Source organism: Myotis nattereri (assembly GCF_964212035.1).
Source record: "Myotis nattereri genome assembly, chromosome: 6".
In the NCBI taxonomy this organism is placed as follows: Eukaryota; Metazoa; Chordata; class Mammalia; order Chiroptera; family Vespertilionidae; genus Myotis; species Myotis nattereri.
Window position 1 is genome coordinate 36,369,116 of NC_138081.1, and position 22,232 is coordinate 36,391,347.

A 22,232-nucleotide genomic window follows, 5' to 3' on the forward strand; every position below is an offset into this window, starting at 1 on the left:
TTCCAAATAAGGTTATATTCTGATATTCCAAGTAGACATGAACTTTGAGGCAACATTATTCAACCTACTTCACCAACTAAGAGGAAGAAATCATGAAGAGTTCCTGGAAGAATGTCATCTAACCTTGGGCATGATGTTATAAGCTAAAAGGGTTGTGTTGTGTGGGTGGTTGATTAAGCAAAATGGCTAGCTACCATCAAGGTCATCACTGAATCAGAACCTACTGACAGAGTTAATCAGTGTACTCTTATCCAGTGGCAAACTTGTCTGGAGAGAAGTGGAATATACCCAAGAGGCAGCACGCCAGCTGAGCTCTTCCCCCGGCCCTCTCCTGACATGTTGCATGCCACTATTGAACCCTGAATGCATCTAACACTGCATAATGCAAGGGCAGGGGCTTTGAAGCCTCAAGAAACAGAATTTTAATAACATGTTCTGCAGCCCTGGCGGGTAGCTCTGTTGATTAGAGCATGATCCAGATACACCAAGGTTGTAGGTTTGATCTCTAATCAGGGCACATACAAGAATCAACCAATGAATGCATAAATAAATGAAATAACAAATCTTTCTCTCTTTCTCTCTCTCTTTCCCTCTCTCCCTTCCCTCTTTCTCTCTCTAAAATCAATCAATAAATTTTAAAAATTAATAACATGCTCTGCAACTTATTAGCTACACTTACCACTTTTGTGGCCTCAAGTAAGGTACTTACCTTCTCTGAGCCTGTTTTGGCATCTAAAAACTAGACATAATATCACCAACAACCTATAGAGTCCCTGGAAGAAAATTAATGCTTTCAGAAGCTTCACCTAAGTGCCTGGCATAAATTTCAGTGAGTGGCTGCTATTATCATCATCATCATCATCACTATCAGGCCAGAGGAACCATGAAGAAGAGCTGGGAAGACCCATCTCTTCCACCACCACCACCTCCACTCTCAGTACACAATAAACTGAATAAACACACAGTAAATAGTTGGATTAAATGACACACCAACTGCCTTTCATTAAGCACTGCTTCAATGAATGGACCTCCAAATGTCTTTCAGAACTTTTAACCCAACCTGGACAGCCCATGGCAAAGGAACTTTCATGACTTAGCACATGACCACTGGGCAGAGCAAAGGCAACAGAGAGCAGTGTTAGTCCTGTAGTGTATGTCAGCATTTAAAGAGGCTTAGCCGTATATTTGGAGGCTATATAACTCATCTCATGTATGATTTTTTATTACTTTATTACCAAAGTAATATATGTTTATTGTAGACATTTTAGAAATATAGCCAAGCAAAATAATAAAATTATGCTTAATCCCAATAGATATATAGATTTTTTTCTTTAATAATATTTTGTGACCTAAAACCTATATGTTCATGTTGACCAAAGTCACCCCAATAAATTTAATAAATAAATAAATAATTTTGCCCTAACTGGTTTGATTCAGTGGATAGAGAGTCAGCCTGCGGACTGAAGGGTCCCATGTTCAGTTCTGGTCAAGGGCACATGCCCAGACTATGGGCTTGATCCCCAGTAGGGGGCATGTAGGAGGCAGCCAATCAATGATGCTCTCTCATCATTAATGTTTCTATCTCTTTCTCCCTCTCCCTTCCTCTCTAAAATCAATTTAAAAAATTGTTTTAAACATTTTAAATAATAATAATATATTGTGACTTTTTTTTAATCATTAGTCTTCAACACCATTTTTTATTTTCTATTTATTTTTTAGCAATTTTTTAAATCTTTATTGTTGAAAGTATTACATATGCCCCATTGACCCCATCCAGCCTGCCCCTACCCCTCACCCCAGATCCTCACCACCCCACTGTCTGTGTCCACGAGTTATAAGTATATGCATACAACGTCTTTAGTTGATTACCTCCCATCTACCCTCCCTCTCCTGCCTTCCCTCTGAGATTCCACTCTGTTCCACGCTTCCATGTCTCTGGATCCATTCCGTTCATCAGTTTATTTTGTTAATTGGATTCCACATATTCAACATCATATTTACGGCTTCCTAATATTCTATTATATAAACCTACCAATATTTATTTCACTCATCTCCCATTCCAAAAACTGTAATTTCTTTTCGATATTTTGTTGCTGAAAATAAAGCTGCAATGATATGAGTTTCTTATTAATTTTATAAATCCTTACTAATTTGGTTTATTGTAACCCTACCCCCTTTTACAACCTTTGCTATTAACCCAACAGTTAATTTGTTTCAGAAAGAAAAAAAAAAGTTAATTTGCTCAGTTTATGAGGAACTGATTTTATTACCAACCTGAAAATCTCTCGGCATTGGTTGTGTTATCTTAAGCAAGCTCTCTCCTGGACTGCCTGTGTAATCAGGCAGTAACTGATAAATCAGGATTCTTGGGTCTGAGGGCTTACTTGCCTGTTCAGGGTTTGGGGCTAACAGGGTCATTGTCATGGGTTTCAAGCTCTATTGATAGAGATCAATTAGTTAAGTATCCATAGATTGTTTCCCTAACTCCAAACAACTGTTTTTTAAATGCTGGCTGTTAGTTTCAAAGAACTGGGCAAAGAGCAGGGGTGGGTCAACACAAATCCATCACCACTGAAGGAAAGACAGCCCATCAACATCTTCATCTTCCCTGTGGAGATCAGCTTAGGAGGGTATTCAAGTTAAATGACAGAAAATTGGTGAGGTTGTAGAGAAGAAATAACATTGAGGAAAACAATTGGCTGACCTTATACTTGATATGTAAGGTTAGTCTGTGAGTTCCCCCTATTGCTCTGAGAGACAAGTTCCGCAACATGTTTTAAATTGCTGCTGGTGGCATTTAACTGGGAATTTTCTCTTGCAGCTGACACCGCCCTTGGCACTGATGATGTATATGATGAAAAAGGATGCCAGTGTGATGTATCTGTAGAAGACCTCACCCCACCACTTAAAACTGTCATTCGAGCTATCAGGTTGGTGGAAAACCTCTGACAAATGATTCAGAGACCTCGCTTTTATTATTTGAATTACTTTTCCCGGCAGGTAAATCTCCTGGAATAATTGCCTTCTCTTTTCCTATTCACCCACATGCCTATTAAATTCTGAAATATTTTTTCTTAACACAAAACTCTACTGTGTTCAACATAAAGTATGCTACAAAAGGTGGGCAGGATGTGAAAAGCCATGGCATGTCAGTGAGATTACCATGGCATGTCAGTGAGATTACATGAGAATTGGCCTGTCTTGTGACTTGGTTGCTTTTAAAGACATTTAGTGTATAGATGCATTTGGATTGGAATTTTGAAATTATTTTTATGATTTGATGTTTCAATCCATGTTCTGTACCTTGTGTCAAAGGAAAAAAAAGCCCTCTAGGTTATTTCAAAACAGGTTGAGTTCTAAAAATGGGAACCCTGAAGTATTCTGCAGTTGCTCGTATCCTGCTGAAATGTAACTGTTAAAAGCAGATCTTAATATGCTTCCGCAACTAATGGCAGAAAGGTAAGAAAGGACCCAACTTATTTCTGGGATCCACTCCTGACAGGAAATTCAGAATCTGGACTAAATGAACTGCCTCATGCTCAGCCTGCCCACTTTAATCCCTTTGGGAGAAGTTGTGTCCATCAGGAATGCTTAGTGACTACACTGCAAAGAAATAGCTCTGATCTTTTTGGCTCTCTTTGGCTTCTTACCCAAAAGCCAGGGGAAAAGTTAACAATGAGCCCAATTAGCTATTCAGAGACTTGGTCTAAACCAGGGGTGGGCAAACTTTTTGACTCGAGGGCCACAATGGGTTCTTAAACTGGACCGGAGGGCCGGAACAAAAGCATGGATGGAGTGTTTGTGTGAACTAATATAAATTCAAAGTAAACATCATTACATAAAAGGGTACGGTCTTTTATTTCAATAGTTTTATTCATTTCAAACGGGCCGGATGCGGCCCGCGGGCCGTAGTTTGCCCACGGCTGGTCTAAACTCAAATCAGTATGATTGATTATCTACTTCTGTTTTGAGTTGGTCATTTAGCCTCTTATTAGACATTGCTTTACTTCATGGTTGGAAGTCACTGGAAAGCAGAAATGAATTATAAAGATTTTTGGTAAATATTTTGGGGGGCAAAGAAAATCATGGTATGATGACATGTGTGCCTCAAAGAGATGCTTAAACCTGATCTGTAACAGCAGTCTGAAAAGTCCAGTGACTTCCCAATAGAATCTTCAAGCAGCAATCCTTGTGGGTGTGGGGAACAGCCTTCTTGTGTGCCCTGGATAACCCAGATTATGCCTCTTGCCTCACTATAATTGGAGTAACACTCCCTGTCTCTCGAAAAGTATCCAGGTTTGGACAAGTATATGATCACTTTATCCCCTGGGAACCTAGAAGCCTTGGATAATAGTTAATCCCAGAAAACCCAAGGAAATGCAGTAAAATGATGCCTGAGGCCTTCAGTTAAAGGGATAAAAAGGATCTAGAACTGCACTGCCCAATATGGTAGCCACTGGCCACATGAGGCTATTTAAATTAATTAAAATTAAATAAAATGCATTTTGTTAAGAAAATTTAAAATTCAGTTCATTGGTAGCATTACCTATATTTAGGTGGCAAGTGGCCACTATATTGGGCAGAGAAGATATAGTACATTTCCATCATAGCAGAAAGTTCCATTGGACATTGCTGATCTAGAAGTCACCATGAAATTCTTTACATTCATTCCTCATATCTATCAAAGACCCTAAAGCAGCAATTGTCAACCAGTGTGCCACAAGAATTTCTAAAACATGCAATACCTGATTATTCAGAGACACTGACCTCTTTTCCCTTAGATTGTCAAATTTTTTAAAAAAATGACAACAGCCCCCCTAGCTGGTTTGGCTCAGTGGATAGAGTGTCAGCTTGCAGCCTCAAGGGTCCCAGGTTCAAATTCCGGTCAAGGGTCCATACCAGTGTTGCAGGTTTGATCCCCAGTGAGGGCATGCAGGAGGCAGTCAGTCAATGATTCTCTCTCATCATTGATGTTTCTATCTCTCTCTCCCCTCTCCCTTCCTCTTTGAAATCAATAAAAAATATATTTTTTAAAGAAAATGACAACAGCCAACACAATAGCCATCCAGTGTGAATGCCCTGTCTTGAACCACAAATACATAGGTTATATAATAGAGTTGCATCTTATTGGTCATATCACATAATAAGGATACAGCTGATTGGTTAATTCTTGGTACCAGAAATCCTGATATACAAGTATGGGCTTCTGATTTTTTTTACAAAGTCACTTTGGAGCAAAAAGGGTAAGTAATTACTACTATTATTACTTTTTTGTAATTCCATCAAAATTATACTTTTTTTGTCAGATCAGCAAAACATATGTTTTGGTGTGCCACAAAATTTTAGTAATTAGCTTGTGTGCCCTGAGATGAAAAAGGTTGAAAATCGCTGCAATTCATAACAGATGAGTCTTATTTCCAGCAAGTATAGTAAAATCTTATCTAATGGGAGCAGATTAGGTTTCCTAAAAGTCATACTTAATACAGTTTGTGTCATTTCCCAAGACCTGCAGAAACTTTCTACGTTTGCCTCACAAATTATAAAAAGAATCGTGAGCAGCAAGAAAGAAAATGAAATAGGTTTGTTCTGCCAGCTAAGCAGTTTAGCAGCAGTTTAGGATTAATTCCTTATACCTTCCTCTAGAAACTTGACTGATTTTTGTAAAGTCCTTTGCAGAATTCCCTTCTTTTATTCCCTTCTTTTCAGAATTCTTTCTTGGTTTTTATTTTTAACAGAACTTCATCACTTACATGTGGATTTTGGAAGCTTTCTGGTTGCTGCTTCATGACACTTGAGGGGGAATGTTTTTCTCCCCCATATCTGATTCTGATTAGTGCTTTTTGTTTTATTATGTTTTTATTAAACATTTTATTTTAGCAGTTTTGAAATACACATTATTTTTCCACAGTTATAAGTTGGTTATTTTACGATTTGATTTTATTTAAGTAAAACTGAATTAGTCACTTTAACAAACTCATCTTTTTTTATGTTATATTGTTGACACTATTGCAGAGAGTGTGGTGTTTTTCTCACTTCTAAGTTCCATTTAAAATTATTGGGTTCTGCCGTAGCTGGTTTGGCCCAGGTTTGACTCCGATCAAGGGCACATGCCAGGTTGCAGACTTGATCCCCAGTAGGGGGCGTGCAGGAGGCAGCTGATCAATGATTTCCTCTCATCTTTCATCTCTAAAATAGCGGCTTTGTTTTGGCATTCTCCTTGTTATTTTTGGTTGTTTGATTATTGACTGTAACTACTTGAACATGACTTTGTCTTCCAGTAGCTTTTACAATAACAATAGTTTTTCTTAAAGTCAAATTAAAATTAAAATGTGTAACAGGAAATATGTATTCCACTGCAAGGATGACAGCAGGGAAAATAATCTCATTACCTTCCCAAAGAACAAAGTAGGAACTCTTTACAAATATTTACTAGCCCTAGCCGATTTGGCTCAGTGGAGAGAGCATTGGCCTGTGAACTGAAGAGCCAGGTTCAATTCCACTCAAGGGCACATGCCCAGGTTGTGGGCTCCCCGGTGGGGGGTGTACAGGAGGCAACCAATCAATGATTCTCATCATTGATGTTTCTATCTCTGTCTCCCTCTCCCTCTCTGAAATCAATAAAAATATATTTTAAAAAAATATTTATTAAGCATCTTCCATTATCTAGGTGGGTTTTTTTTAAGATTTTTGTTGTTAGAGAGGAGGGCAGAGGGAGAGAAAAACATTGATGTGAGAGTGAGCCATCGATTGGCTGCCTCCTGCAGGCCCCTTACCAGGGACCGAGCCCACAACAGTGGGCTAAATGGAAATCGAACCAGCAACCTTTTGTTGCACGGACGACACCCAACTGAGCCACACCAGCCAGGGCATATTTTTGAGAGTAAAGATTCTCAGGTAATGAAATGATTAAGACCACTCTCAACTTGTCTGGATTCTATTACCCGAATGCATTTTGAGACATTTTTCAAAGAATGACATCATGTTTTATAGTACTGAGCAATGTAGACATTTCCAAAGTGTGTATTAAAAGACAATAGAATACTGAGTTTTACATAGTTTCTCAAGATTACCACAGATTATTCTCAGAATATTAGTTAGTGGGAATGCACAAAGTTACTGGAAATGTGTTTTCAAACTCATTTCTGGGAGTGAAGACTGGACTTATTTTTAAGAAAAGTTTTATAGCTTGCTGATGGCCTCATTCAAACAATGTTAAGTGTCTTTTTTCCACTCAGAAATTAATTTATAAATAGAAAGATGAAATTAGCAGGGAAGTAAACAGATTGACAAGCAAATTGATAAACTCTTGAACATTCTACACACTCACTGTTCACTGTGTCATGGATATTTATTTGTTAGGGTTGCCATAACAAAATACCACGGAGCGTGTGGCTTAACCAGCAGGAGCTTATGTTCCCACAATTCTGGAGGCTCAAAGTCCAAGATCCAGGGGGGTCAGCGGGGTTGCTTTCTTCTGAGGCCTCTCTTTTTGGCATCCAGATGGCTGTCTTCGCACAGTGTCCTCACACGGTCTTCCCTTCATGCACCCACTTATCTGTGCCCAAATTTCCCCCTTCTTATAATAACACAGTCCAATTGGGCTAGGGCCGACCCTAACAATTTCATTTTAACTTAATCTTCTCTTTAAAGCTCCTATCTCCAAATATAGGCACATTCTAAGGTACTGAGGGTTAGGGATTTAACATACAAATTTGGGGGAGCTGGGAGTACACAATTCAGTCCATAACTTGTGGCAAGACCCCTGTTTTTGTATCACTGAAAAATATTTTCTCAGGCACAATATCAAACTTTTCAGGTTAAAAATAAGCTCATTTATTACCTGGATATGTTCCTTCACAATATTAAACATCTGGCTATTTGGGACTATCTGAATGGGTTGACTGATTTACCTTTCAAGTGTGCACTTGGCATTGTGTAAATATTACATAAGTGTGAATCTTGGGCAAAATTCCACACAAAAATTAACATGTGTGTTTGAGTACATTTTAAGTCATGTCCAATACAATGTTATATTTGTAGAAGGGTCTCAGAATATTTTTTAAATGCAAAAGAAATTTTTGTATTTGTTTTCCTGTGCCAAACTGGCTAGATAAATTCTCAGATATGCACACCAAGGCAACATACAAGCATGTGTCAAGGATTAGGCAACTGGAGAAAGAGCTTTGTCTGTTAAAACATTGCAATGCAAAGCTTACCTAGTATCAAAGCTTACCAATGCTTCTTACTAGTATTTTTTTTATAGAATTACTACATGTCAGATCAAAACTACACTTAAGATCATCAAGAACAATTGTTCTGCCCTAGTGAGTTTGGCTCTGCAGATAGAGCATTGCCCTGCGGACTGAAGGGTCCCGGGTTCAAGTCCAGTCAAGGGCACTTGCCCCGGTTGCAGGCTCGATCCCCAGTAGGGGGCATGCAGGAGGCCGCCAATCAATGATTCTCTCCCATCATTGATGTTTCTATCTCTCTCTCGCTCTCCCTTCCTCTTTGATATCAACAAAAATATCTTTTTTTAAAAAAAGAACAATTGTTCTCTCCACTTGTTTTATTTTGTGTGTTGTTGTTTTTTTATATAATTTTATTGATTTCAGAGAGAGCGGAAGAGAGATAAAAACATCAATGATGAGAGAGATTCATTAACCTGCTGCCTCCTGCACACACACACCCACTGCAAATTGAGCCTGCAACCACGCATGTGCCCTGACTGGGAATCAGACTATGACCTCCTGGTTCATGGGTCAATACTCAACCACTTAGCCACACTGGCCACGGTGTGTGTGTGTGTGTGTGTGTGTGTGTGTGTGTGTGTGTGTGAGATTTCTTTTTCAGGTTTTATATCTTTGGGGGAAAATACCCAGGAGTTATTTGTGGGTTGTATGAAAAGTATATGTTTAATATTTTAAGAAACTGCCAGAGTGGCCCTATGGTTTTATATTCCCACCCAAAATGTATCTGTTATCTAGTATCTCTGCATCCTTGTCAATACTTGGTATTATTAGATTTTCATTTTAATCATTCTAACAAGTCTGTTGTGGTATGTTATGATTTAATTTGCTTTTTTTGAGTTTTGAAATATGTTTTTATTTTATGAATGAAGAGTCATAGTCTGATTAAAAACCTAAGAGGCATTTTTCCAAGATACAAACAAAAAGAAGTAAAGAGACACCATACAGGAGGACTACCTGGATGCTCAGAGATTACCTACAATTTCTTCCTAAAACACTATTAAAATTTTGGGGCAATGTACCTCTAGACATTTTTTTAAAATGCCACAGAAATGGAAGCAGTAAAAGTTAGACAATTTCCTGACTGTTGCTTCAGAGTTACTATTGCACCTTTGCCTTCCATATTTTATTTATTTATTTATTTTTATTGTTGAACGTATTACAGATGTCTCCTTTTATCCCCCCATTGACCCCTTCCTCCTCCCTCCTGCCCCCTCCCCAGGCCTTCACCACACTACTGTCTATGTCCATGGGTTATGCATATATGCATATAAGTTCTTTGGTTAATTGTCCAGTTGTTTTAGACAACCATGTTGTCTGCCAGTCATCAAGAAATGAATCAGATTAATGTACAACCTGTTCTTCCTGTGAAGATAACCAAAGCAACCCAATGGAGATTGCTCATTCTTCTGCAGAGAAATCACAGAACAGCCGTTGACTCTATCTTGTTCTCCTAGTATCTCTGTATAGTCGTCACCACGCCGGCCACATTTCACTTGTATGCAACCTTTTATTTCTCGGACTAAACCATCCTTCTCAAGAATCAAGGGAATTGCCGAAACCGGTTTGGCTCAGTGGATAGAGCGTCAGCCTGCGGACTGAAGGGTCCCGGGTTCGATTCCGGTCAGGGGCATGTGCCTGGGTTGCGGGCACATCCCCAGTGGGGGATGTGCAGGAGGCGGCTGATCGATGTTTCTCTCTCATCGATGTTTCTAGCTCTCTATCTCTCTCCCTTCCTCTCTGTAAAAAATCAATAAAATATATTTAAAAAAAAAAAAAAGAATCAAGGGAATAAATAAGGCCTTGAGTGACAACTCAAAGAATTCTGTAGTTAAAGCTACCGCCCGACTTTACCCTGGCACCAGAGCTGCCCAGGAGAGGTAGTCCAAGGACACAGTGGCCTCTGTGCAGCCCTGGGTGTCCCAGGTCATTTCTCTGTGCTTTGCTTTCTTGTTGGTGAAGTGAAGATGGTGATAGTATTGACCTCGTAGGGTTGTGGTGAGGATTAAATGAATTAACATTTGCAGAGCACTTAGGACGGTGCTGGGCACATGGTAAGCACTACGTAAATGCTACGTATTACATCCAGGTGTCTAGGGCAGGGGTGGGCAAACTTTTTGACTCGAGGGCCACAATGGGTTCTTAAACTGGACCGGAGGGCCGGAACAAAAGCATGGATGGAGTGTTTGTGTGAACTAATATAAACTCAAAGTAAACATCATTACATAAAAGGGTGCAGTCTTTTTTTTTTTTAGTTTTATTCATTTCAAAAGGGCCGGATCCGGCCCGCGGGCCGTAGTTTGCCCAGCCCTGGTCTAGGGCCTAGGCGTCTTAGTGCCTCCACTGCCCATCCTCCACTCGCGCCAGACTCTCTCCTTTCTGAGGTCTATGAGCATCACGTGAGAGGAGCACTTCTTTCCTTCTTCTGAAGGGGTGCTCCCAACTTCCAACCATTTACTGATAAGCTGGCCTGCACCCACTTCCCCCCAAAGCAGTGGCTCTTAGCCCTTGGAGTTACCTCCTCACTACCTGCGCTGAGGAATCACTCAGAGTAATGTCACTCAAGGTGAGAAGAGCAATGTTTTTCACCCAACTGTGAAGCGATATTCCAAGAAGATCTCTCCTCTGGGTGAGTTTGCTGCTCCTGCAGGAACCATCCCAAGAAGTAAGAGGACAGTGAGAGGTAGAAGTTACCTGTCCTCTCCCTACCCACACAGAAGCCTGCCTACAACTTGTTAAAGTTTCTCCCAGGGGTTCAATTTATGCACTCAAAAATATATATAAATGTGTTGAGCTTCTACTCTACACCAGGCAGAGGGGTAAACATGAACAAGAAAGATGGATCCCTGTTTAGTGTCATGAAGGGCAGCTAGAAAAGTAGAGTCAATTAGGGTACAGAGCAACAATTCACTGAAATCATAGACGTCCAAGATATTTGGGCAGACATAATGTGGGCACTTACATGGGAGGTGGCATTCAGGAAGGCTTCCTGGAAGAAGGGGTATCCAAGCAGAGATCTGGTAGATGTGTAGGCTCTAGGCAGGTTATTGAAGGAGTGTGCATTTAGGCAGCGGGAACTGCAGTGGTCAAAAGCCAGAGGTGAATGTGGCATTAGGAAGCATGTGAGCTGGTGGAGGATGAAGGATATAGGAAGGAGAGGGTAGACTGAAAAGAGGAACAGGAACCATTATAACAAGCAGGAAGGCGTAAGGACTATTCAGTACAGAAATAAATTGATCAGACTGGTGCTTTATTCTAACACCTGGAAAGATGACTCTGATTGTAGTGTGAAGAACAGATTGGACCTTCCGGGGGCCTGAGCCAGGCAGTCAGGGTAAAGAGTAGCGAAGGATGGATTTCAGAGCTCCTCAGCTGTAAACAATAATAGGGCTTGAACATTTACTGGTTGAGAGGACAGAGGGAAAGATCAGGAGGAATCCAGGGTGATACTTCTAGGTGCCTGGTCAGACAGAGGCCTGCTTGGGGGAGATAGTGCATTGTTGCAAGCATTGAGTTTGGGGCATCCAGTGGGGCCCAGCAGGCAGGTGGATTCCTCGATCTGAGGCCCAGAAGACAAACTTGGTAGACGTCAGCACAGAAATAGGTAAGTTACAGAAGAATCACCCCAGGGAGAGTGTGGGAGTCAAGAGGGAAGACGGTCGACACAGAATCCAAGGCTCACAAGCATGAGAGGAGCGGCAAAAGGAAGACACCTCTGATGGAGCCAGACTGGAAGCAGCCAGACAGGTGGGCACGCAGACTGCATGTGGAAGAGGCGTGTTCCGATCAGGAGGCACTCCATGGCCGACTGTAAATGCTGCCAAGAGGTCAAGGAGATAAAGACTGGCGAGGTCCGTCAAAAGTGACCACAAGGAGGCCCCCAGCGGCTTTGGAGAAAAATTCAATGCAGGCAAAAAGGCTTAAAGCCAGAGTGTAATTTCTAACATTATCTACCAGAATCTTTCACTCTAACAGAAACATAGATGAGGTGTCAAGAATTTCTTCCTAACTAGCAAAGCTCATCAGCTCTTCTAAAACGGCTCCGATCTGATCAGCGGAGAGAAGAACCACTGCTGACACGCCGGCGTGTTGGAGGAGGGTTATGCAAATCCGTCCTCGCTGTACCCCTCGGTGAGGTGATGAGGTTGCCCAGTTTCCTTGCCCTGGTGTTCTTCCTATTCGGAAAGGCATGGACCGGGCCATTCTCTTGACCATGCCCTGACAGGTATTCTCAACCCTGAATTCTTCTCAAATCGCGCTTCATACATCTGACACGAATAGAGAAGGGAGGCACACGTTTGACATTGCGGGTTGTTATTAAAAATACAAGCTGTTTCATCATCACCAGTTCTTCATTGTGCCGATGGCATCGCTGCTGTTCAGCAGAGGTGAGGAGCCTGTAAGTCACGAGGAAGGCATTCTTGACAACCACGTCTGCGACATGTTACAGGAAAGGATGCTGCTGGGAGAACGTTTTATGGGTCATTTAGCACATATTTTTTAAATTAGCTAATATACTCCCTGGACTAATCTTTTTTTGTGTGTTTCTAATTTGAAGCTAATTATGGCCACACTTGGCTCTGAGGCCACATTAAACTAGTGTTTTCACTGAAGATGTACTTTGCAGCATCTAATTTTTAACCATTTATTTGGTTATAATTTAAACTGAATCTCCTATTCATTGCCGTGACTGAACATATTCAAGAGCAATCAGCATGTATAAGCACTTTATCTATTTATTTATTACTAGAATTTCATATTCCTAGGAAAACAAAATCCCCGAGTTTAGTTACTGTATCCGTGTTCACAAAATCCTAGGAGGGACGTTCACCATTGCAGAGTTGCTTGGATCCAGAAGTTCTCGCTTGGGTTTTACTACCCTTAAACTCTTTGGGGGAAAACCCAACAACAACAAAAAGTTTTTTAATTTAAAAAGAAAAGTTAACCCAACAAAATGCACAGGAGAGGCTACTGGATTCTGAATATAAAACACAATAATAACGAGCACTAGCAGAACAGCCCTACTCCCCGTGGTGGCAAGTGTGGCCACAGAACTTTCCTGATCCCTGGGTCAGCCAAGCGAGGTACCGGCTTGCTCCTGCAGTAAGAACATCTGTTAGACCGTATATGGATGAAACTCAATTACTTGTCTACCACGGGCTGAAAGCAAGAAAATGAGACAGGTCAGTACACCCAGACCCTCCTGGCTGGGAGCCCAATCTGAGATAAAAAGAAGGTGAAGCAATACTGGATTTGTAATTCTATAACTAGTTTTTAAGGGTTTTCGGAATCTAAATACTATCCATGTGACCCTTGGACAACTAGGGCATTAGGGACACTGACACCACCACCACCACCACCCCATAGTCCAAAACCCGCATATAGGTTTTGACTCCCAAAAACTTTAACTACTAATAGCCTGCTGCTGACCAGAAGCCTTCCCGATAACATATACTGTCAATCAATACATATTTTGTATACGTATTGTACACTGTATTATAATAAAGTAAACTAGAGAAAGGAAAATCTTACTAAGAAAATCATAAGAACCCTGGCTGGTGTGGCTCAGTCGGTTGAGCATCATCCCATGCGCCAAGAGTTCACTGGTTTGATTCTGGTCAGAGCACATGCCTGGGTTGTGGGCTCGATCCCCAGTAGGGAGTGTGCAAGAGCCAGTCGATCAATGTTTTTCTCTCTCCCTCTTCTTTTAATACTGATCCAAATTATCAAGTTCCATAGTCCTATTTATCTGCTGAGTTTGCCCATGATCAACACCAACCCACAACCAATCTCTAACAGGCGAGAGAGGGCTACTTTGGGAAAGATTAGGTGACCAAAGGCTCTGAGCCACCTTAAGACTGAGCCCTGAGACCCTTGCTTTTAAGGGCTACTTCCCTAAGTGACGCCATAGATGCTATGTTTCTCACAGAGAGTCAGAAATCAAGGGATAGAGTTTTCCAAACTGGAAAAGAGAGCGATATGGAATGCATGTCAATAGAGTGAGTCAACCCAGCTAGCCAACAAAGAGTAAGAAGAGGGGTCGACAGGAGAGCCACACCAAAATTGTAAGCTCTGGGTCCTAGCCGGTTTGGCTCAGTGGATAGAGTGTTGGCCTTCGAACCAAAGGGTCCTAGAGTTGATTCTAGTCAAGGGCATGTACCTCAGTTGCAAGCCAGTCAATGTTTCTCTCTCTGTCTCTCCCCCTCCCTCCTACTCTCTCTATTTCGCCATGTCTGCAGCCTGGAGAAATTTGGTAATATACCGAGGAGGTGTGGGTGCAGAATGAGTAAAGGACTGTGCTCTCCTCCGGCAAGCATTTCCTATCACCTCAATGGACCTGGGGTAAACCCTCCTGGTCCGCACTCCCCATCAAGCTACTGAAATGGACGGTGGCTTCCCACCACCTTCCATTCAAAGGTGAATTCGGACTGTCTGCCTGCTTGTCTGTCTGCCCGCTAGACTGGAGGTGCTCAAACAGCAGGGTTTATTTCCTCATCGATGTATCGCTGACATCTAGCACAGAGCGCAGCTCATAGCAGGCATTCAATAAATGTCTGATGAGCGAATGAATGAATAAATTCTTGGCATCACTTTTTTGGCATCACTTTGGGGAGCAGCCGCACTGAACTGATCTAAACAGCTCCAAACTCTGACCTATCAGGCTCTAGCATCCTATCAGGGCTCCTGTGCAGTGACTGCTGCTTTCCACCAGGGCTGCAGCGGGAAGAAGCTGCAGGCCAAGTGATGCTGGGGCCTCTTCAACGCTGCGGAGTCACTGCTCCTCAGCGCCTAGAACAGTGCCCAGCACAGCACAGAAGGTGCCGAGTGATTATCTGTTGAATGAATGAGTGAATGGTCCACCCCCTTCCCTCCAAAGGTAGTTGTTTAAAAAACTAATTGAACTTCTTGCATGAAAACCTCAGGCCTGATGTAGGGGAGGGGGTTAGGAAGCACTTGGGCTGTGATTGGAAGCAGGACACCAAGACACACTGACACTCTGCCTCAAGGGTGTGATTTGTGTGACTTGTATGCAAAACCCGCATCACTTCTTTGCATGGAAGCAGGGAGTGTGCAGATGGTTCTGCCCTCTCCATCCAATCCCACATCCATGTCAGTAGTTCTCAACCTGAACTGCACGTTAGAATCACCTGAAGAGTCTTATACCCTCTCTGGACCACACCTGGGTTAATTAAAACAGAATTCCTAGAGATGAAACCCAGGTGGTGGCATTGTTAGAGCTCCCTGGCTGATTCCAGTGAGCAGCCAAGCTTGGGAAGGACGGCTGTCTTTACAGTCAATCAATCTGCCTCTTCCGTTCACGGTCGGCTGGGCCCTCTCCACACGGCACGTGGTTTGGCTGCCGTCCGGGCCCTTCCATCTGTTTGGTGGCAGCAACAGTCACTGCCACCTCTGTTTTCTAATCATTCTTATCTCTGCATAGCCACATGCAATATTTTGCCCAGACTTAGAGGGCTGGAACGAGACTTTTGCAAGATTTTATAATTCATGGCAGCACAGCAAATGCACCTACATTTCCTTATAAGTGCACATGTGTTTGTGTATGTATGTATGTATGTATAGATAGATGATAGATAGATAGATAGATAGATAGATAGATAGATAGATAGATGATAGATAGATATAAGCTACCCAGAGTTTAACTTTGCTTTAGTTATTTCTTCGTGCTCAGAAAACTGTGAGCAGACTTCCTTCAGTTTCAAGAGCAGTTGCCAGTTTAGATTTGTGATGAATCTTTGTCTCCCTCTAGTGGTAGTACTGGGGCATATCAGCTTTGTGCGCAACAGGTTTTCTTCTCTTAGATTCCTACCCTCTTAGTTCCCAACAGCATCAGAGGAGACTGGCTTTAGGGCCTTTTGCTCTTTGCTGCTGTATCAGCCCCAGTGGTGCAATTTACCCTCATTAGGAGAAAAAGACAATGAGAGTGCAATTCACTCCTCAGCCTTCTGTTGGTCCTCCAAAGGCCTGTAAGAACGGGCCATTCACTTAGCAAAATTTTATTGAGCACCTATTCTATACCAGGCACATATGAGTAAAAAGAACTATTTCATATCAAAGTATCTTTTCTGTTGTTATTTTATGTTAAAATATTAAGATCTTAATATTCAAACAATAGTAGAGCAATATGTTTAACCCCAAGCAAGTTACTTAAGCTCTCTGTGCTTAGTTTCATTATCTGCAGAATGGAGATGACAATAGTACCCTTCTCATAGGGTTATACTATAACGTACCACCTGACATCATGAGAGTATTATGAATTTCCCCCTTAGATCCCCCCACTACCCTCTTCCACCTGGTTTCCACCCCATCCCAGGCCTTCACCACTATTTTGTCTGTGTCCATAGGTAATGCATATAAGATCTTGGGTTAATCTCTTCCTGCCCCCTTGCCCCACTTCCCTCTGAGATTTGTCAGTCTGTTCCATGTCCATGCCTCTGGTTCTATTTTATTCATCAGTTTATTTTGTTCATTAGATTCCTTGTTTGTTTATTTTGATTTTTAGATTCTATTGTTAATAGATATGTATTTATTGTCATTTATTTTTCTCTTCCTCCTCTTCCACTTCCTGCTCTTCCTCTTCTTCTTCCTCCCTTTTCTTCTTCTTCCCCTTCCTCTCCCTCTTCTTTTTTTTTTAAATATATTTTATTGATTTTTTACAGAGAGGAAGGGAGAGAGATAGAGAGTTAGAAACATCAATCAGCTGCCTCCTGCACACCTCCTACTGGGGATGTGCCTGCAACCAAGGCACATGCCCTTGACCGGAATCGAACCTGGGACCTTTCAGTCCGCAGGCCGACGCTCTATCCACTGAGCCAAACCAGTCAGGGCTCCTCTCCCTCTTCTTAAAGAATTCCCTTCATGGAGAAACTAAGATGGCGGCATAGATAAACACCGGGAAATAGTCGCCTCCCACAGCAATTGAAAATTATCCCAAAGGACGGAGCAAACATCGTCCAAAACAACAGGAAGGCTGGCTGAGTGTAATTTCTACAACTAGAAGAAAAGAAAAGCACGCTGAGAGCCAGAGGAGCTGCGGAGGCTGAGTGCAGAGGTACGGCAGCGGCTGGCGCGCGCGGAAAGGGGGTGGCACCTGAGGACGCGGCTGTCTTTTTGAATCACAAGCTCCCGACTGCTCTGATCTCCGGTTCTGGGAAGTCTCTGGGGACCCAGGACTCATACGGGGAGAGGCTGCTCTCTCAGGCGGCAGCGGGCGAACTTGAGGGCAGATTTCCCTCAGAGGTGCTTGCAGCCATTACCGGGACACTGAGACGCGCGACTCCGGGCGCGGAGAATCAGCCATTGCTTCTTTCTCCGCCCTTTGACTCCCTGAGACCCCGCCCCACCCAGGCTGCAGCAGAGGCTTTTGCATGTGAATGTACCTAACTATAGCCCAGCCAAGCAGACCCGGAACTTCCAAGAGAAGGCCCGAGGCCCCGCAGCGGCGTGCATTGCTTCACAGCTGAGCCTCTCCGTGGCTCCAGCTGTGTGGCCTCAGGCAGGGGCTGAATTAGCACCTCCTTAGATCCAGGAGCCACTGTACCCAGTGGTCAGAGGGGGACCATCCAGATTGCAACTCCTCAGATCCATAAGGGACACACTCAGGGAGCAGACTCAGTGAGCACCAAAGCCCCACTGAAGCAAGCCTTTCCCCAGAAGGGTGTCTTCAGCACAGAAGTTCTCCCACTTCAGACACAGCTGATTCCCACAGCCGGTTGGCCTGGAGGTCAATTCCTCCCAGTGATTCTACATCAACCAAGGCACCAAGAGTGCACCAAGAGTGTCCACCCCAGGTAACTGGGGAGGCTGAGCTACTGGGCCCTACGGGACACCTGGAGCGCAGGGCCACTCTATCAACACAGGGAAGCAGCCAAAATGCGGAGACAGAGAAACAGGTCACAATTGTCAGAAACGGAGGAGGACAGACGACTGGATATAGAGTTCAAGGCCACGTTTATAAGGTTTTTCAAGAATTTTATGGAAATCACCGATAAATTTAATGAATCCCTCAAGGAGTATAGTGAGACCATGGAGGACATGAAAAAGGACCAACTAGAAATTAAGCATACACTGACTGAAATAAAGAATATTTTACAGCCGAAACCGGTTTGGCTCAGTGGATAGAGCGTCGGCCTGCGGACTGAGCGGTCCCAGGTTCGATTCCGGTCAAGGGCATGTACCTGGGTTGCGGGCACATCCCCAGTAGGAGATGTGCAGGAGGCAGCTGATCGATGTTTCTCTCTCATCGATGTTTCTAACTCTCTATCTCTCTCCCTTTCTCTCTGTAAAAAATCAATAAAATATATTAAAAAAAAAAAGAATATTTTACAGAGATCCTACAGCAGACAAGAGGATCCCAAGAATCAAGTCAAAGATTTGAAATACAAAGAAACAAAAAATACCCAACCGAAAAAGAAAAAAGAAAAGAGATTCAAAAAGTATGAAGATAGTGTAAGGAACCTCTGGGACAACTTCAAGCGTACCAACATCAGAATTATAGGGGTACCAGAAGGAGAGAGAGGGCAAGATATTGAAAACCTTTTTGAAGAAATAATGACAGAAAACTTCCCCCACCTGGTGAAAGAAATGGACCTACAAGTCCAAGAAACGCAGAGAACCCCAAACAAAAGGAATCCAAAGAGGACCACACCAAGACACATCATAATTAAAATGCCAAGAGCAAAAGATAAGGAGAGAATCTTAAAAGCAGCAAGAGAAAGACAGTTAGTTACCTACAAGGGAGTACCCATCCGACTGTCAGCTGATTTCTCAACAGAAACCATGCAGGCCAGAAGAGAGTGGCAAGAAATATTCAAAGTGATGAATACCAAGAACCTACAACCAAGATTACTTTATCCAGCAAAGTTATCATTCAGAATTGAAGGTCAGATAAAGAGCTTCACAGATAAGGAAAAGCTAAAGGAGTTCATCACCACCAAACCAGCATTATATGAAATGCTGAAAGGTATTCTTTAAGAAGAGGAAGAAGAAAAAGGAACTCTTACCATTTGCCACAGCATCGATGGAACTGGAGAGCGGATAAATACCACAAGATCTCACTTATTTGTGGAATATAATGAACAACATAAACTGATGAACAAGGACTGATCCAGAGACGGAGAGGCTTTGATTGGACTGTCGGGCCTTGGAGGGAAGGTAGGGGAGGGTGGGGGCAAGGGGGAAGGATCAACCAAAGGACTTATATGCAAGCATATAGGACTAACCAATGGACACGGACAACGGGGGGGTGAGGGGATGAGCGGGGGGGGGGGGGGTAGAGGGTACACATATGTAATATCTTAATCAATAAAAAAAAAAAAAAAAAAGAATTCCCTTCAAGCCAAAACCGGTTTGGCTCAGTGGATAGAGCGTCGGCCTGCGGACTGAAGGGTCTGGGTTTGATTCCGGTCAAGGGCATGTACCTGGGTTGCGGGCACATCCCCGGTGGGAGATGTGCAGGAGGCAGCTGATCGATGTTTCTCTCTCATCGATGTTTCTAGCTCTCTGTCTCTCTCCCTTCCTCTCTGTAAAAAATCAATAAAATATATTTAAAAAAAAAAAAAAAGAATTCCCTTCAACATTTCATGTAATGCTGGTTTAGTAGTAATGAGCTCCTTTAGCTTTTTCTTTGTCATTATTCTAATCTTAATCATTAAATGTATTCTAAAAGTCCCAATTTTACTCTAGAATGATTTGCTCAAACATTCCTTTCTGCAAAGCAATGCATAGATTTTTTTAAACTTAATAAGCATGTAGAGACCACCAAGTCCTTCTGCCTCTTTTTCCCAGGCCAGTACACAATGTTTCATTTATTCCCAGTCTCAAGGCACTTCCTCATGGCTCTTCTTATCTAGACCAGGGGTCAGCAAACTAGAGGGGGGCCAAAGCCAACTCAATCCTTATTTTTTGTAAATAAAGTTTTATTGGAACATATCTACACTCATTTGTGTATGTGTGCTCTATGGTTGCTCCCATGTTACAATGCAGAGTAGAGTGATTTCAACAGAGACCATATGACCGATAAGGCATAAAATGGGTACTGTCTGGCCCTTTGTCTAGACTACAAGTTGCTCTGGTTTTATGGATCTCGACTCTCTAAACTGGCTACCCTGTGCAAGAACCAAGATGTCAACCTAGGACACCCCCAGCCCCCAGCTCTCCTTTCTCCCCCTCACTTTGTAGTAAAAAAAATCCTTAGTATCTGAACTGCATGGTCTTGAAGAGAAAAAAATTCAGGAAATTGAAAAGCCTTTCAAATTCATAGTCTGACAGCTACTTTTGGACTTTTTCTTCAGTTTCAGCACCCTCAGATATTTGCTGGAATTGAGAACCATTGGACACTGGGCTTCGTTTCTTCCTGCCAATAACCAGAAAATGGGCTACTCACTTCTTCTGCCTGTAAAGGTTCATTGTGCCCTTGTAGCTAGAAGCTGGGAAATAACTGTCAAGCAAAACCGACTTCCACAGTGAAACTGAGGGGTATACCCGACATCTGGGGCATAGTAAGCAGAGGGCCCCTAGAATTTGTGGTAAAATGGAAAACATTACAATTCGGGGGCATGGGGAACCCATGTTAGCCATGGCCTTGATCCTGGAGAGGACCTGTGAGAGATGAAGGTGGCCAATTTGAAGGGCAGAGTGCGTGCCAAGCAAGAGGTCCCCTTTGGGAACATGGAGATGGAGTTGGGTTGAATAGAGTAGCACGGACTCAGACTTACCTGCATGAGTGTGTCAGAGCGAACAGGCAACAGCAGGTCAGACCCGTAGGAAGCCTAGACATTTTCCTTAAGCTTTACCAGGTTGCCTGCCAGGACCCACCCTGTGATGATAGCTCGGTGGAGTGGTGAAAACACAGGCCACGGCATCAGCAATAACCGGCCTCTGCCTAGTTGTGTCACCGTGGACAGGTAGCTCAACCTCTTGAGCTTTCACTTGACCCAAATACAAAGGTGGGGAACTCTTCGAGGTTTAACTGTAGCACCAGCCATCCAGCGAGGGCCTCACTGTCAGAGCCCTCTGGAAGTGACGCCGACGTGGGCAAGATCTGTGTCTTGCTCATCTTCATCTCCCTGCTGTCCAGCTGTGTGCCCAGTAGATGGTAACTGGGTGCTCAGGTCAAGGTCATTGCATGCTAGAGACAGGAGCAGTTTCAGACATCCCAGTGATGGCCAGAGAAATGAGGCGTGCTACAGGGACCCAGCATAACAAGACTTATTCAGAGATGCTCTCTCGGGCCTAGCTTAGTCTCCCAAGTTTTCCACTCTGGTTTTAACCATGAAAATCATGTCCAGTCTCAGGAGACGTGGGGGGGGGGGGGGGTTGGGTGGAGGGAGGGAGGCTGAGGGAATTGAATGATAGGTACATCTCAAATCACCTGGCCCTGATGACATGGAGTCTTCACTCAAGAAGGACCGTCATACTCTGGCTAAAATGGTCAGGAACCTTTTGTGCTGCACACTCACTCCCTCTTGAGTGACATGATTTTTGGAAGCACTTAGAGTAGTCTCTTGGGAACAAAAAGAACTACGTTTTACTGTTTTTAGACTTCCACTGCTTGTTTTCATCTTTTTCTTTTTCTTTTTTATCCTCACCCTAGGATATTTTTTTTTCTACTGATCTTTAGTGAGAGTGAGGAAGGGAGGGAGGGAGGGAAGGAGGGAGAGAAGAGAGAGAGAGAGAGAGAGAGAGAGAGAGAGAGAGAGAGAGAGAGAGAGAAACATTGATGTGAGAGAGACACATCAACTGGTTGCCTCCGAAGTGCACTGCCTGGGACCAGGGGTGGGTGGGGGTGGAGGGTCGAACCTGCAGCCCAGGTATATGCCCTCGACCTGGAATTGAACTCGAGACCCTTAGGTCCACAGGCCTATGCTCTAACCATCAAGCAAAACCAGCCAGGGCTCATCTCTATTGCTTGATGGTCTTATGATACTAAAAATTCATTCAACCAACATATTAGTGTCCCATCAAACT

The 22,232-nt window shown here is 43.0% G+C and overlaps 1 protein-coding gene across 5 annotated transcripts in view; it reads left to right on the plus strand.

The window, feature by feature from the left end:
* The window catches only part of KCNQ5 (potassium voltage-gated channel subfamily Q member 5), a gene marked incomplete at its 5' end in the record, with an annotated part of 518,709 nt that overhangs the window by 482,297 nt on the left and 14,180 nt on the right, over positions 1 to 22,232 (plus strand). For 4 of the 5 annotated variants that reach the window (XM_081094504.1, XM_081094506.1, XM_081094505.1 and 1 more), the window contains one exon: positions 2,822 to 2,930. The exons of the other annotated variant lie outside the window; for it this stretch is intronic. In XM_081094504.1, the coding sequence (XP_080950630.1) occupies positions 2,822 to 2,930 (109 nt within the window). The remainder of the gene's footprint in view (positions 1 to 2,821; positions 2,931 to 22,232) is intronic. 5 annotated transcript variants of the gene reach the window in all.